General features: G+C 45.7%; 1 protein-coding gene across 9 annotated transcripts in view; it reads right to left on the bottom strand.

Moving 5' to 3' along the window:
- Positions 1-1,183: 1,183 nt before the first annotated feature.
- LOC139270052 (multiple PDZ domain protein) overlaps positions 1,184-17,748 on the bottom strand; it is a 401,342-nt gene continuing 384,777 nt past the window's right edge. For all 9 annotated transcript variants that reach the window (XM_070888410.1, XM_070888412.1, XM_070888415.1 and 6 more), the window contains 2 exons: positions 9,326-9,449; positions 1,184-8,096 (listed from right to left, as the gene is read on the bottom strand). In XM_070888410.1, the coding sequence (XP_070744511.1) occupies positions 7,950-8,096; positions 9,326-9,449 (271 nt within the window). In that variant the 3' untranslated portion in view covers positions 1,184-7,949. The remainder of the gene's footprint in view (positions 8,097-9,325; positions 9,450-17,748) is intronic.

Genomic DNA, 17,748 nt, shown 5'->3' with positions numbered 1-17,748 from the left:
ATTAAAAATGTACTCACTTCATACTATTGTAGCAATCATCTTTCAGCCAGTTCTGTCTTAGTCTCTCTCCTCTCCTGTTAAACTTCCAATTTTCAATTGCTGTGCATTCCTGCTGTCCTCTGCTTTGCCGCACTTGGTCATACCTCCAGCTCCCTGCTGTACCCAGGTAAATCTACTTTACCTTTGCTGAAAGGCGCTCTAATCGCGCTCTCACTTCTCAGACCTCCAGCACCCCAACACTAATGCTCCCCTCTAAGTTGTGCTTTGTTCTGTGCAGCCTGTTTATCTCAATGCGTAGTCCCTTTAAATTTCTGTGCATGTGCATTATTTCCAATGGAAAAGCTTGTAAGCGGCCTGCGTGGTACCTTGCAGATTACTGTGCGGCTGTGCACTCGCGCAACTTAGGGGAAACATTACCCAACATCCTGATGTTACATGAGCCAATAAATAACCTCATCTTTCGTTTAGGCACTTTACAGCCTTCTGGACTCAACATCGAGTTTAACAATTTCACACCATAACCTCTGCCCATATTTTTCTCTCTTTCCTCCTTTTTTAATCCCACCTTATGTATTTTTTTTCTGTTTCCCATGGCAGCTGGTATTATTCCACCATTTATATCCTATCTAGACTCATCATTTTCTAACTTCTGCCATTACCATCTCAAGTTGGCCCATCATCCCTTTTGTCTCTCAAATCTCTCCTGTCTTCCACCCTATCACAAACCTTCCCTTTTGTTCTTTCCTCCCCTCCACCTTTCAGTGCTCCTCAAGAATCTGTTCATTTCAAACTTTCGCCAGTTCTGACGAAGGGTCATTGGTCTGAAATGTGAAGGTTGCCAGCATTTTCTGCTTTTTTTTCCAGATTCCAGCATGCGCAGTATTTTATTTTTGTGTTATATGAGCCAAATGTGCCACAGAATGGATGTGAACTGCAGTCTGTGATTTGAGCAGCTCAGCAGTAGGGAATAGGTGCAATTAAATGTTCGGGGCAGGAAAAGCTGAAAACTGATGCGATCAGAGTGGAGGAACTGAATAGGTCTCTATTATTCCTATACTAAATTATTTTAAAATATCATGAATACTATTTTTGTCACAGCTAATTTACTGTTTTTACTTTTGTAAAGTCAGTGAAAAAAGTGAGTCAAAAATGGCTTCTTCAGAACATGTCTGCTTTTATTCAAATACCAATAGCATTTTAAAACAGTCTTTACAATTACCCAAACCAGTTACTATTAACAGAAGCATGTCTGTACACTACTTTAAAGTTAGAAACACATACTTTTCAAAAGATTTAATATACTAAAGTCTAATAGTAGACGGTATATAAAAGCAAAATATCATAAAATTATTGTGTACTAGCTGACGAACGTAGTGGCAAGTGCAGTTTAAATCTTTGTCCACAAACATTGCTAATCCAAAGGAATTCCCTACCGCAGAGAGTTGTTGATGCCAGTTCATTGGATATATTCAAGAGGGAATTAGATATGGCCCTTACGGCTAAAGGGATCAAGGGGCATGGAGAGAAAGCGGTAAAGGGGTACTGAGGTGAATGATCTTATTGAAAGGCGGTGCAGGCTTCAAGGGCCGAATGGCCTACTCCTGCACCTATTTTCTATGTTTCTCTATATTTCTAACAGTACCCTCGAAGCACTAAATCCAGGAACTTTGATCAAATAATTAGGCAGCTCTAACATTTACTTTTAAGTCTATATATGGTAAAATACACTCAGTTAGTGTGACAATGCTATATTTATCAAAAAACACAATTCTACCTCAAACACTATATTTGAGTCGGGTTAAAATACTGTTAAATACATGGGGTAGATTTTCGTCCACCCCGGGTGGTAATTTGATAAAGTGGATTGGCCGCCTCTTATGGAACCTCCCTGATTTTCATTCCATTGAAATGAAAAGAATGATACTTGGTGGGTTTTATAAAGGGAGAGTGATCCACTTGCCAAGATTACCTCCCAAATTGTGAAGACAAAAATCTACCCCACAGAGTGGAACTTTATTTCTACACTGAGCTGGTTAGTTTAGTATCGTCTCCAAAGCACTGTAACGGCTAATGAATTAGCTTGGGCAGCAGCAGTCTCGGGTGAACAAATTGTTACCTCATACATTTCCAAGAATTCAAAAGCAGGCAGAGTCAACTGGTTATATCAAATATTTAGCTAAAATGCATTGTTTAGAACTGCAAATCTTAGTGTACATGGTTTTTAAATCTCAGTTTCAATATTGTTTTTTGGGTTTCATTTTCGTCCTTTCTTCAAAAAGAAAATCAATGCACTAGTCATTCAATTCATTGCTATTTGTGGGATCTTGCTGTGTGGATAACAGCGGCTGTGTTTGCTTATATAACAGTCACTGGAGTGTAAATTTGTTGGCACTCAGTTTCGGACACGAAGGAGGCGATGCAGGCGCAATGCACGCCTGAACTGGGAGGTCCAAATCAGGCCTGGAATTGAGTTTGGGCCTCTTTAATAGTAAGTAGGCGAGTTGCAGGCGCCTCCACAGGCAGCTTAGCCATTTGAGGAAGTTAATTCCTGGTTGCTTGCTTTGGCCATAACTCAGTCCCGGCAAGGAGGTTGTGGAGTGTTAACGGGGAGGGAAAGGGCAAAGAGGTCGATTGGGATACTGTGGGATACTGCTCCTCCTAATTCCATAGCAATGACTTTTTAATATTTTTTAAAATAAAATCTTACGGCTCCTGCTCAGTGATACTGATACGGCAAAGGGCCTATAACAGGCCTCCTGCTCCCCGTTTAAACATGTACATTTTGTCCTATTCAAGGCTAATGTCTAACATACTACAATAACCTAATTTAAAATACTACAGGTCCAAAATTGGTCGATGCATCATGTCCGCCCATTTCTCAGTGGTGTGCCAGTGGTGCGTCATTTAAAACCACCGGCATACTGCCGAGACCGAAGAGGACAAAATTGGTTACATTTTTTTCACTGTTATGTAACTCAGTAGTCAATCCAGATCAACTTTCTCTTCAATGGGCAGTGAGGCACTGAACTGTGCTTGCGCGATTTTTTTCCCCGTTTTTTTTTCCCCAAAAGTGTTTTACCCGTGATTTCGGGGGTCAGGGGTCACTTGCACATGCGCAGTGACTGAGTGAGAAGGAGCAGCAAGCTAGTCGGCGGACAGTTACTTGAAAAACACATTGCAGAGTTAAAAAATATTCCTAACAACTAATAATTCTAGTTTGAAGAATAAGAAGCCATATTTTACAAAGCAAAAATCATAATAGAAATATTATGGCAATGTTAAAATAAACATCAAAGCGCAGGAACATCGAAAAGGACGGGAGGTTGAGCCTTCGATGAGACGGAGTTACCTGCCCTTCTCGAGCATATAACAGAGAGGTACTCCGAGCTAACGAAGGGTGGTCATGGAAAGCCCCACCCCCCCACTCCCCTCAAAGGTGTACAACAGGATATGGGACGAGATCGGGGAGGCTGTGTCCTCCAAAAGTACCATGGTACGCACCGGGGAAAGGTGCCGTAAGAGGTGGAACGACCTGGTGAGGGTAGAAAGAGCTAGTAATGATTTTATTTATGCACCCCCGCCATGTTTCATGTAAATGTAGGTTCCGTGTCACACGGATGATGCTATTTACCTTAAGGTTACGGCAATGTATTCGTGCTTTCAGTTCATGACAAGGGGATCACGCAGTGTTTTTTTTGTCTGTGTGGGAGACCCTGTGTGCGCGATGTTAAATGGATTGAAGATTTTTACTTTGATTTACTTTACTTTCTGCAGAAAAAGACATCTGCAATAGCATCCAATCAGCGCCGTATGGGGGGAGGACCCACAACCCAGGCGCCTCTGACTGACATCGAGATCATGCCCTGTCCCTGGTTGGGGATAGCAAGTGTCACCACCGGCATTGGAGCTGACCCACTCACATAGGATGGTAAGTTGTGTTTATGTTGTGGTCCTCTCATGTCATGTAATGTAACTGCAATGTTGGCCTGATGTAATGTAAGTTTATTGCACTGTAATGTTGGCCTCATTTGGTGTACTGCAATGTTGGGGGCATGTAATGCAATGCATATATGTAATGCAGTACTGCAGCAGTGGTGGACATTTAAGTAAGATTGCGATAAGTCACTATACTATGCACCCTGACCTGACCCCTCCCCTGGTACTAAGCTTTTAAAATGTTGTTTGTACTTCCAGACTCGGATGATTCAGACCACACCGACAGACGACAGACCCATTGCCTCCACCTCTGGCGACACCCAGCCCTATCCCGACTTCACCACTGGCAGAGACGAGGAAGATGAAGAGGAAGAACCACTGATCCTGCATCCAGTGGAGGTGGAGCTGGGGTTGGAGATGGAGGAGGATACACCAGCTCCATTTGGGACAGCTGGAACATCCTCCACCACTGAGTCTGTATTCAGGGGATTCCCACATGATGCCTCTGATCCTGCAGGACCAAGCCGTGCGCAGCAAGGCACCCCCGGTGTTGCAGCACCTTTGCCGCAGCGACGGAGGTTGGTGCAGGAAAGGTTAGTTGCTGTAGACGTGTACCAGAACATGGTGCATCTGTCACAGGCCAGCGTCGACAAAGGTCGCGAGCTGCTCAAGGCCATGACTATGATAGCCGCAAATATCGTGGCTCCATCAGAGCGGCAATCAGAGGATATGTCGCGTATGATCACTGCGATGGAGCACCGCTGACGCCATGCGGCAATCGACGGGATCGGGATATGGTGCGGAACCCTCCCCCGTGCCATAGTCAGGTCGACAGCACCCGAGGGTGAGGAGCTGGCAGCATCTTGCAGCCCTGAAGCCATGCCTTCCACATCGTGAGCTTCTCCCGAGGCCCCATTTATTGTGCCTGCAATGTCTGACCCCCAACGACAGCAACAGCAACAGCACTCGGGGGGGGGGTGTGGTGCTGCATGCCAGCTTGGTACCAGCACAGGGAGGTCCAGGCTTAGGGGCACTGGGAAAGGGAACGATGGGAGTAAGAAAAGGGCAAATAGTCCCAAGAGTGGTGTCATCATCATAGGCACTCCCTCGAAATTGAGTAAGACTTGCTTCCACTCTAAAAATGAGTTCTTAGGTGGCTGAACAGTCCAATACGAGAATCACAGTTCCGGTCACAGGTGGGACAGACAGTCGTTGAGGGAAAGGGAGGGAGGCACGCTCTTTCCGCTGCTTGCGCTTGGTTTCTGTATGCTCTTGGCAATGAGACTCGAGGTGCTCAGCGCCCTCCTGGATGCACTTCCTCCATTTGGGGCGGTCTTTGGTTAGGGGCTTCCAGGTGTCGGGGCATCAAGGGTGGTGTAGCACACGGTCGAGGCCGGTAGCGAGGTTGTGGCTGAGTCAAGTAAAGGTTTTTTTTGTTGTACTTGTGCATTGAATAAATTAAGTTTAATTTGTAAAAGTTTTATTAAAGTTTTTATTAAAGTTGTTAGTCGTTTTATAGTTATAGGTTTTACAAAGTATAAAAATTGTTATATATTTTTGAGATTTTTACATAAACGTTTGAATTTAATTTAAGCACTCTTGTACAGTGTCAAACTTTTGGGGTAACAGTTATCAGGGTAAGGCCTTCTCCTCATCAGTCTGCAACCTCCTCCATTACCCTTATAACTCTGCATCAATAAACGTTCTCACATCTGGTACCTCCATTAGACAATTGTCAGCAATACAGGCTGAGATAGTACAGACCCCATTCTTTTTAAATCCCCACAATATTTTTCGATGAAAAAAAATTACTAAAATGCCTTCTAAATAAGTTACTCAGTAACAATAAAAGTACCTTTTCCACCATAAATTGCACTGTTCACCTCAGAAATACAGAGGTGCTGCTTTCGCTGACAAGTTCCCGATTTCCAAAATGGCGGATCCATGCACTCTGCCCATTCTCGGCCACTTAAGATCGCTTAAAACCATCTTTTCCAGGACGGTATGCAGCTCCGGTGGTATGTTGGCAGTATGCATTGAAAATCAGACTTTTTTGGGCGGTATGCGGGCGGTCTTGCACAGTGGACGGTGTGCAGACTGCTCGGCGGTATATCAATGATGAATATTACGCTGGGTGGTATGTCGGCGGTATGTTTTTTTGATCAAAATCGCATTTTTGGGCGGTACATCGACCAATTTCGGGCCCCACATTCACTATAGTCTCCCAAGAATAAAAAAAAATCAGCTCCAAATAAACGGATTTCAACTTCAACATAATCAAATTTTGTTAACAAATGAGCTTGATATCTGCAGTGAAAGGGTAGGACAATATACCCTTCATTTTCATTCTCTGATACAGCTCTTCTACAGTACATAGCTATTCTCAGGATGCAAAAGAACAAAATCATTTGTAACGATAACTACAGGCAATTCGGGCTATCTAGCTCAACTTTCTATCGACACCTATCATCCCCCATCACAGCACATAACTGTCTTTTTAATAATTCTAAAGTTTTGCATCTACTACTGTCATTCCAGATATTAATCACTCTTTGACATCAGTAGTCTATACTGACGGAAGTATGTTATGTCAACTCTGTTTTAGGAAACAGATTTTAAGCAGCACCTGTACTAGTGAGGTAATCCATCCTAATCAGCTGTTTGGAGATAACTACACATTTCACAGAAAAGCACCGTTAGTGAGCTGCAAAATGCGAAAATCTAATGCAGTTAAATTGCAGCACTTATTCCTTCATTGAAATTGAACAACAGCAAACCCTCCACTACATCACAGATGTATTGAGCAAAAGAATGCTTTATTTAATCCATTCAACTGCAGTGATTTTTAGTGACCATTTTAAAGCAAAAAACAACAGAGATTACACAGTAATTGTGGGACTATTTTAAAGCTTAAAATGGTGAAAAATACACTGGTAAATTTGAAAGCAAAATTAATAATGCTGCATATGAAAAAATACTGTAAACAGCATGCAGTAGAGGGAAAGCAGTACTGTATGTTCTACAATACAGCTCCTGAACATGATATACATAAATTAATACTACAACATTGTTTGCTATACTTTTAAATTTCTTCCATTTTTCAACATGCTTTCTTGTGTTATTTGATTCTAAATTAAAAATAGAAACATTTCATTGATACTAGCAAAACATTTAATGTTATTCATCCATTTGTTATTTAACCCAAAAGGCATATTTGTAATATTGTCTTTCCTTTTCAAAGAACTCCTTTGAACATATCTAATAGTCCTCAGCAGAAGAAAGCCATATATTACAAAATGTACTATCTGTATAAACTCAGTGGAGTTGTTAACTGAACATAACGGGGCGGATTTTCGGGTCTTCTGCACTCCGTTTTTCGCCTCGGAGCGGCAGCAATGGCAGCGGCAAGGTCTTCTGGGCGGGTGGTCAGCAGGGATCCTCGGGTCCGTTTTACGGCGACGCAGAGCAACACCGCCTGTAAGAGAGGCGTCGGTGTGCAACGCCCTTGATTGTGACACTGGCGTGAATTTTGACTTCAGCCCGACCCGTACGCCCCGAAGTGCGCCCCGTAGTGAATGCCCAGGAAATCAGGTGGTCCAACGAGAGGTAAGTAATGCAGTCCTAAGGTAAGTGTGATTTTTTTTGCGATTTATGTTGTGGTGGTGTGAGCAATGTTTTAGGAATGTTTTTGTGGGGTTTTTTAAACTTTTTTTCCCTCTCCCGGCATCTCTTGGAGCACTCCCGGGCTGGCTCTTTAGCTCAGGAATTTCCCATGCTTACGCCCAAGATAGGTGTACAACGCCTCCCTTAGCGCTGTGCCCCCTGACTCAGGACCCAGCTGCCCAATTTTACTTACTGAGGCGCAAACTGTTCCCGAGCGCAAACGTTACCGCCCCTCCGGCATTATAGCCCCCAAATCATCAAAGCTGAAAATCCAGCACAACACCCCTTTCCATTCTTGTCCATGAAAGCGACATAATAAGCATTAGAGTCTTCATCTGGAAAAGCATACATTAGGAGAGTACTGTTAGTGTAACCGTCCCCTTTGTGCGCTTCAGAATACCAACAGCTTCTTCATGTGTAACGCCCTCTAGGCTTTGCCCATTGACAGCAATTATCTGGTCTCCACGTTTCAGGCGACCATCTTCAGCAGCTGCCCCCTAAAAGTCACAATATCTTTAGATCAGAACAGGTTTACAGCGACATTATACGCACTTTATACATCTGTACCTGTAAATTGGAATGTAATAATCTGGCAGATACGAGTGACTAATGTTGCACCTAGCTTCATTCCTAGCATAGTACATAATGTTTAATGGAAATGGATACTTTTTGCACAGGCAATTGTACAATTACCACAATTCCTTTCCACATGAAATTTCTGGAGTATATTCATATAGCTTGTGCCAAATGTTATTCAGAAAAAAACGTTCCCAAATTAATTTTCCTCCCCCTCTCTTCCATGGCTGCTGGATCGCTCTAGTACCGTTCCTAAAGAAATCTTCTTCATATCTGAGCCAGGCAGTAAGTGTTGACAAGCTATTTGATCATAGTGTCACATTCTGTCTTCCGTTGACCTCTATGAGGATAGACGCACTAACGTCTATCCTCATCAGACCAACATCCCCAGCATCGAAGCACTGACCACATTTGACCAGCTCCGTTGGGCAGGCCACATTGTTCGCATGCCCGACAAAGCAAGCGCTCTACTTGGAGCTCCTACATGGCAAGCCAGCCCAAGGTGGGCAGAGGAAACATTTCAAGGACATCCTCAAAGCCTCCTTGATAAAGTGCTACATCCCCACCGACACCTGGGAGTCCCTGGCCAAAGGCTGCCCTAAGTGGAGGAAGAGCATCCGGGAGGGCGCTGAGCACCTCGCGTCTCGTCGCCGAGAGCCTACAGAAAACAAGCGCAGGAACCAGAAGGAGTGTGTGGCAAACCAGACTCCCCACCCACTCTTTCCTCCAAGGACTGTCTGTCCCACCTATGACTGAGACTGTAATTCCTGTATTGGACTGTTCAGTCACCTGAGAACTCACTTTTAGAGTGCAAGCAAGTCGAGGAACTGCCTATGATGATGATGTCCACACTTTCCACTGTGGATAACTGGATTGCAATTAGGAGCTGTATCCTGGCTGATTCCCTTCCCCCCACACAACTCAGCAACACCGAGACCAAATATAGCAATCGGAACCACTGCCCTAACTGAGATTGAGTAACGCAGCCAACACATTTCAATCAAGCGTGAAATATGAACATTTCTAGCATTATGCCTCAGCTTAGTTTAATGATAAACTAAAATGCATTCATGTGTCTTTGAAACTGTATCAGAAAGACATACATAGTACCCATGTTTCAGAATTTAGAACATTTCCGCTGTCTGCTTACCTTTGCAAAGACTGTCTTGACATAAATAGGCAGGTCTCCATGAGGACTGCCATATCCACCAACAATGCTAAAACCCAGACCATCAGCACCTCTGTCCAAAGTAATTGCTTTGTATTGTGGAGGCCTAATGAATAGAAAGAATGATGTTAAGTATCTTATATCCTTTCCTCTCCCTCTCCCCCGCCCAGACCCTTGAGTTCAGTTTCTTAAACTTCATGATTTTCTGGGTGTTATATGAATAAAGAGTCTGACTAGAGACTGTGAGCTCAAAGTAAAGTGTGAGCTTAGTCTTTTATTGCAGGTCTCCAGAGTGCCTCTCCAGCCTGTGAGGCCTCCTTAAGTACAGGTGCTCCCAAGGGATTTTGGGATCCCTTGGGACTCCAGGGGATGAGCCCTCTGGTGGCTACACAAGGTATTTACAGGTTTACATTTACATATATAACAACACTCACCCACCCCCCCCTGCTCAGAGTCAATAGTGTAACTATTTACAAGGTGAGTCGATCTGGGGCCTTTCTTTCCCTGGTTGATCGTCTTGGTGCAAATGCTGGTTTTGTTGAATCCTCGCTGGGCTGCTGTGCAGCTGGCCTGCCTGGTGTGGTGAGTCCTGCTGGGCTGCTGCGGGTGATGGGTTCTGCTTCGTGGGCAACCGTGGTGTCGGTTGCCACTGGTGTGTATGTTGGGGGGTCAAAGAAGGTAGGGTCCAATGTGGGTTGCTCAGGATAGTCCGTGAATCTGAGTTTGATTTAGTTCAAGTGTTTCCGATGAATGAGTCTATTTGAAAGTTTGACCCGAAACATCCTACTCCCTTCTTTGGCCACAACCGTGCCGGGAAGCCACTTGGTACATAATCCATAGTTCAACACAAATACAGGATCATCGACTTCAATCTCGCGTGACACATTTGCGCTATCATGATATGTACTTTGTTGAAGCCGCCTGCTCTCTACGTGTTCATGTAGACCAGGGTGGACAAATGAGAGCCTTAGCTTAAGTGCCCTTTACATGAGCAGTTCAGCGAATGGAATCCCAGTGAGTGAGTGGGGTCTCGTGCGGTAGCTAAGCAGGACTCGAGATAGGCGAGTCTGCAGTGAGCCTTCAGTTACCCTCTTCAAGCTCTGCTTGAAGGTTTGCACTGCTCTCTCTGCCTGACCATTGGATGCTGGTTTGAACGGGGCAGATGTAACATGTTTGATCCCATTACAAGTCATGAACTCTTTGAACTCGACACTGGTGAAACATGGCCTGTTGTCGCTCACAAGGACATCAGGCAGGCCGTGCGTGGCCAAACATGGTCCACAGGCTTTCAGTGGTGGCAGCAGACGTGCTTGCCGGCATTATCTCACATTCATAGAAACATAGAAAATAGATGCAGGAGTAGGCCATTCGGCCCTTCGAGCCTGCACCACCATTCAATATGATCATGGCTGATCATTCACCTCAGTATCCCTTTCCTGCTTTCTCTCCATACCCCTTGATCTCTTTAGCTGTAAGGGCCATATCTAACTCCCTCTTGAATATATCCAATGAACTGGCATCAACAACTCTCTGTGGTAGAGAATTCTACAGGTTAACAACTCTGAGTGAAGAAGTTTCTCCTCATCTCAGTCTTAAATGGCTTACCCCTTATCCTTAGACTGTGTCCCCTGGTTATGGACTTCCCCAACATCGGGAACATTCTTCCTGCATCCAACCTGTCCAGTCCCGTCAGAATTTGATATGTTTCAATGAGATCCCCTCTCATCCTTCTAAACTCCAGTGAATAAAGCCCCAGTCGATCCAGTCTCTCCTCATATGTCAGTCCTGCTATCCCGGGAATCAGTCTGGTGAACTTTCGCTGCACTCCCTCAATAGCAAGAATGTCCTTCCTCAGATTAGACGACCAAAACTGAACACAATATTCCAGGTGAGGTCTCACCAAAGCCCTGTACAACTGCAGTAAGACCTCCCTGCTCCTGTACTCAAATCCCCTAGTTATGAAGGCCAACAGACCATTTGCCTTCTTCACCGCCTACTGTACCTGCATGCCAACTTTCAATGACTGATGTACCATGACACCCAGGTCTCGTTGCACCTCCCCTTTTCCTATTCTGCCTTCGTATTTTTGCCCTAAAAGTGGATAACCTCATATTTATCCACTTTATTCTTCATCTGCCATGCATTTGGCCATTCACCTAACCTATCCAAGTCACTGTGCAGCCTCTGAGCGTCCTCCTCACAGCTCACACCGCCACGCAGTTTAGTGTCATCTGCAAACTTGGAGATATTACACTCAATTCCTTCATCCAAATCATTAATGTATATTGTAAATAGCTGGGATCCCAGCACTGAGCCCTGCGCCACCCCACTAGTCACTGCCTACCATTCTGAAAAGGACCCGCTGATCCCGACTCTCTGCTTCCTGTCTGCCAACCAGTTCTCTATCCACGTCAGTACATTACCCCCAATACCACGTGCTTTAATTTTGCACACCAATCTCTTGTGTAGAACCTTGTCAAAAGCCTTTTAAAAGTCCAAATACACCACATCCATTGGTTCTTCCTTGTCCACTCAACAAGTTACATTCTCAAAAAATTCCAGTCGATTTGTCAAGCGTGATTTCCCTTTCATAAATCCATGCTGACTTGGACCAATCCTGTCACTGCTTTCCAAATGCACTGTTATTTCATCTTTAATAATTGATTCCAACATTTTCCCCACTATTGATGTCAGGCTAACCGGTCTATAATTACCCGTTTTCTCTCTCCCTCCTTTTTTAAAAAGTGATGTTACATTAGCTACCCTCCAGTCCATAGGAACTGATCCAGAGTCAATAGACTGTTGGAAAATGATCACCAATGCATCCACTATTTCTAGGGCCATTTCCCTAAGTACTCTAGGATGCAGACTATCAGGCCCCAGGGATTTATCAGCCTTCAATCCCATCAATTTCCCAAACACAATTTCCCGCCTAATAAGGATATCCTTCAGTTCCTCCTTCTCGCTAGACTCTTGGTCCCCTAGTACTTCCGGAAGGTTTTTTGTGTCTTCCTTCGTGAAGACAGAACCAAAGTATTTGTTCAACTAGTCTGCCATTTATTTGATCCCCATTATAAATTCACCTGAATCCGACTGCAAGGGACCTATGTTTGTCTTCACTAATCTTTTTCTCTTCACATATCTATAGAAGCTTTTGCAGTCAGTTTTTATGTTCCCGGCAAGCTTCCTCTCATGCTCTATTTTCTCCCTCCTAATTAAACCCTTTGTCCTCCTCTGCTGAATTCTAAATTTCTCCCAGTCCTCAGGTTTGCTGCTTTTTCTGGCCAATTTATATGCATCTTCCTTGGATTTAACACTATCCTTAATTTCCCTTGTTAGCCACGGTTGAGCTACCTTCCCCGTTTTATTTTTACACCAGACAGGAATGTACAATTGTTGAAGTTCATCCATGTGATCTTTAAATGTTTGCCATTGCCTATCCACCGTCAACCCTTTAAGTATATTTCGCCAATCTATTTGAGCCAATTCACCCCTCATACCATCGAAGTTACCTTTCCTTAAGTTCAGGACCCTAGTCTCTGAATTAACTGTGTCACTCTCCATCTTAATAAATAATTCTACCATATTATGTTCACTCTTCCCCAAGGGGCCTCGCACAAAAAGATTGCTAATTAGTCCTTTCTCATTAGACATCACCCAGTCTAGGATGGCCAGCCCTCTAGTTGGTTCCTCGACATATTGGTCCAGAAAACCATCCCTAATACACTCCAGGAAATCCTCCTCCACCGTATTGCCACCAGTTTGGTTAGCTCAATCTATATGTAGATTAAAGTCTCCCATGATAACTGCTGTACCTTTATTGCACGCACCCCTAATTTCTTGTTTGATGCTGTCCCCAATCTCTCTACTACTGTTTGGTGGTCTGTACACAACTCCCACTAGTGTTTTTTGCCCTTTGGTATGCCACAGCTCCACCCATACAGATTCCACATCAGCCAAGCTAATATCCTTCCTTACTATTGCGTTAATTTCCTCTTTAACCAGCAACGCTACCCCACCTCCTTTTCCTTTCTGTCTATCCTTCCTGAATGTTGAATACCCCTGGATGTTGAGTTCCCAGCCTTGGTCACCCTGGAGCCATGTCTCCATGATGCCAATCATATCATATTCATCAATTGCTGCCTGTGCAGTTAATTCGTCCATCTGGAGTACGCATCAACAACCACAAGGAACATTTTATCCAAAAACGGGCCTGCATAGTCGACATGGACCCTGGACCACAGTTTGGAGGGCCAAGACCATAAACTTAGTGGCGCCTCCCTGGGTGCATCGCTTAACTGTGAGCATGTGTTACATCTGTGCATGCAGGACTCTCAGTCCGCATCGATACCGGGCCATCACACGTGGGATCTGGATATCGCTTTCATCATTACAATGCCTGGGTGAGTGCTGTCGAGATCACGGATGAAAGTGACCCTGCCCTTCTTGAGGACCACTATTCGATTACCCCACAGAAGGCAGTCTCTGTCTGTATAGACATTTCATCTTTGCGCTGCTGGTACGGTTTTTAATCTCTTCCTGCATTTCCAATGGGACACTGGACCAGCTCCCGTGAAGCACACAATTTTTTTTTTTTTTACGAGGGACAGTAAGGGATCCTGGCTCGTCCAGGTTCTAATCTGTCGGGCTGTGACGGGTGATTGCTCACTCTCGAATGCTTCCATTACCATGACTAAATCTGCAGGCTGTGCCATTTCCACTTCCGTGGTGGGCAATGGCAACCTACTGAGAGCATCGGCACAGTTTTCTGTGCCTGGCCTGTGGCAGATGGCGTAGTTGTATGCGGATGTGAGCATCCATCTCTGGATGTGGGCCGATGCATTCGTATTTATCCCCTTACTTTCGGAAAAAAGGGATATCAGTGGCTTATGGTCAGTTTCCAATTCAAATTTGTGCCCAAACAGATATTGATGCATTTTCTTTACCCCTTAAACATGCTAACGCTTCTTTTTCAATCATGCTGTAGGCTCTCTCAGCCTTAGACAGACTTCTGGATGTATAAGCAACCGGTTGCAATACACATCCCGACCCCGTACGACGACGCATCACATGCTAATACCAAACGCTTACATGGATCATACAACACAAGCAATTTGTTTGAGCGTAACAATTTTCTAGCTTTTACAAAGGCATTTTCTTGGCTTTTACCCCATGCCCATTCATCTCCTTTACGCAGTAAGGCATGCAGTGGTTTTAACAGTGTGCTGAGACTCGGTAAGAAGTTACCAAAGTAGTTCAGGAGTCCTAGAAACGACTGCAACTCCTTCATGTTCTGTGGCGTCGGTGCATTCTTGATTGCCTCCGTCTTTGAATCAGTGGGCCTGATGCCGTCCGCCGCGATTCTTCTCCCCAGGAATTCCACTTCGGGCGCCAGGAAAACGCACTTTGAGCGTTTTAACCTGAGCCCCACGCAGCTGAGTCGACTAAGAACCTCCTCCAGGTTCTGCAGATGCTCGACTATGTCCCGACCTATAATCAAGATGTCGTCCTGGAAGACCACTGTGCGCGGGATCGACTTCAGTAAGCTTTCCACGTTTCTCTGGGATATCGCCACGGCTGATCGAATCCCAAACGGGCATCTGTTGTAAATGAAGAGACCTTTGTGTGTGTTGATGCAGGTGAGGCCCTTCGATGATTCCACCAGCTCCTGCATCATGTAGGCCGAGGTCAAATCCAGCTTATTGAACGTCTTTCCTCCTGCCAGCGTCGCAAAAAGATCATCTGCCTTTGGTAGTGGGTATTGATCCTGCAGAGAGAAATTGTTATGTATGTAATCTTCATGCAACTGTAACCTTCATGTAACAACACTGTACACTGTATACACCTAAGAAATGCACATCTTGACCACAGGGGGTGAACTTGTGGGAGACACGCTTCACCTGGTCATCCAGGATTATAAACGGAGGTCCCACGCAGGGTCATCACTCCTTGGTCCTGTGAATAAGGGTACAGGTCACAGAGTGACTTTGTCTCCAGTATGTGCCTCGTGTTGATTTGCAGTAGAGTGTAAGGACATAACATTTGGCGATGAGAAACGGGAATCAACGACTCACGAGAATGGCCACCGGTAGCACAGAGGAATGGTACTGTGTTGGTGAGGAGTGGGGCGATTTCGTTGAGGTTCCAGCAGAGCTTTGTCACGAAGGACTGGTTGGGAGCTGCAGCGGCTGACAAGCGAAGGGCGCATCTACTGACCAGCTGTGGACCTAAGACGTACGCGCTGATGAAACACCTGCTTGCACCCGAGAAGCCGGAAGACAAGACCTTTGAGGAGCTCAGCAATCTGATCGGTGAGCACCTCAAACCGGCGAGCAGTATACACATGGCCCGACACATTTTCTATACGCACCGACGTCGGGAAAGGCAGAGCATACTGGACTTTGTTGCGGACCTTCGGCGCTTGGCCAGCCTCTGTAAGTTCACAGACGCCTGCAGGGGGGAGATGTTGCGGGATTTCTTCATTGAGGGCATTGGTCATGCCGGGATTTTTAGGAAGCTAATTGAGACCAAGGACTTGACCTTGGATGCAGCGGCGTTGATGGCTCAAACCTTCATGGCGGGGGAGGAGGAAACCAAGATCATATACGTGCGCAACTCTGCTCCCAACATGGTGATGGAGCAGGGAGTTAACATGGTAAACGCGACTCAGAACCCCGCAGGCAGGCAAGGGCAATTCAACACCAACCAGGCAGTAACAGACTCTAGGGTGGGTCCTCAACAGAGACAATGGCAGGTCGAACGGACAATTACACCATTACAAGGGACAATACGTCCCGGGATGGGGCCATTGACACCCGTTAACAGAGTGATCAAGAGTAATCAAAGAGACAATCAGAGAGGAATGCCTGGTAACAGCTCTTTTGTTCACAACAATCTCAGCTCATGCTGGAGGTACGGGGGCAGACATGCTGCGAAAGCCTGCAGGTTTCAATAATTTATCTGCAGAAATTGTAACTTCAGTGGACATTTAGCCAGAATGTGCAGGAAGCTCGCAGCGAGGCTGGTTTATGAAGCGGAAGAACCACAAGAGAGGTCTGCAAGGCAGGGTTATGCTTGGGACACAGCAATGGACGCTGAAGTTCAGCGGGTTCAGGTGGCAAACATCCACAGCTCATACACAAGGACATCTCAATGATGATGAGAGTACTGTTAAACGGCATCCTGGTACGCATGGAGCTGGACACAGGAGCCAGCCAGTCACTAATGAGTGTCCAACAATTCGAGAAACTATGGCCACTCAGAGCTAGCAGACCCAAACTATAACGCATTGACACGCAATTACGGACGTACACCAAAGAGATCATCCCAGTGCTCGGCAGTGCAATGTTGGTGGTCACACATAATGGATCAGAGAACCGGCTGCCACTCTGGATTGTCCCGGGAAATGGTCCCGCGCTCTTGGGGAGGAGCTGGTTAGCCGAAATGAACTGGAAACGGGGGGGATGTGCACGCCATTTCATCTGTGGAGCGAAGTTCATGCTCACAGGTTCTACAAAAGTTCGAGTCATTATTTCAACCTGGTATCGGTACTTTCAAAGGTACCCCGGACGCCATACCAGTGCACCACAAAGCCAGAGCTGTGCCGTATGTGATGCGGGAGAAAATTGAGAGTGAGTTGGACAGGTTGCTAAGAGAGGACATAATTTCGCCCGTTGAATTCAGCGACTGGGCAAGCCCCATCGTCCCTGTCCTAAAAATGGATCTGTGGCGACTATCAACCCAGTGTCACTACAAGACCAATACCCACTTCCGAGAGCGGAGGAACTTTTTGCCATGCTGACAGGCGGCAAGCTGTTCACCAAGTTGGACCTCACTTCGGCCTACATGACCCAAGAACTGGCAGAAGAATCCAAGCTACTGACGACCATCACCACGCACAAGGGGCTGTTTGTTTACAACAGGCGTCCGTTTGTCATTCGTTCAGCAGCCGCTATCTTTCAAATCCATCCTCGGAACAATCGTATTTCAGGACGACATCCTCATCACGGGTCGAGACACCGAGGAACACCTCCATAACCTGGAGGTGGCGCTACGCTGACATATTTCAGGACGACATCCTCTTCACGGGTCGAGACACCGAGGAACACTTCCATAACCTGGAGGTGGCGCTACGCTGACATATTTCAGGACGACATCCTCTTCACGGGTCGAGACACCGAGGAACACTTCCATAACCTGGAGGTGGCGCTACGCCGACTGGACCGGGTCGGCCTGCGACTAAAGAAGTCCAAGTGTGTGTTTTTCCCCCAGAGGTCGAGTTTTTGGGCAGGAGGGTTGCCGCAGACGGGATCCGGCCTACCGAATCCAAAACGGAGGCGATCCGTCGCGCGCCCAGGCCCGGCAACACATCAGAGTTGCGTTCATTTCTGGGACTATTGAACTAT

The sequence above is a fragment of the Pristiophorus japonicus genome, chromosome 1 (genome assembly GCF_044704955.1).
Source record: "Pristiophorus japonicus isolate sPriJap1 chromosome 1, sPriJap1.hap1, whole genome shotgun sequence".
NCBI classification, from domain to species: Eukaryota; Metazoa; Chordata; class Chondrichthyes; family Pristiophoridae; genus Pristiophorus; species Pristiophorus japonicus.
Note: the sequence above shows the minus strand (reverse complement) of the source record. Positions and strands in the feature narration are given on the sequence as shown.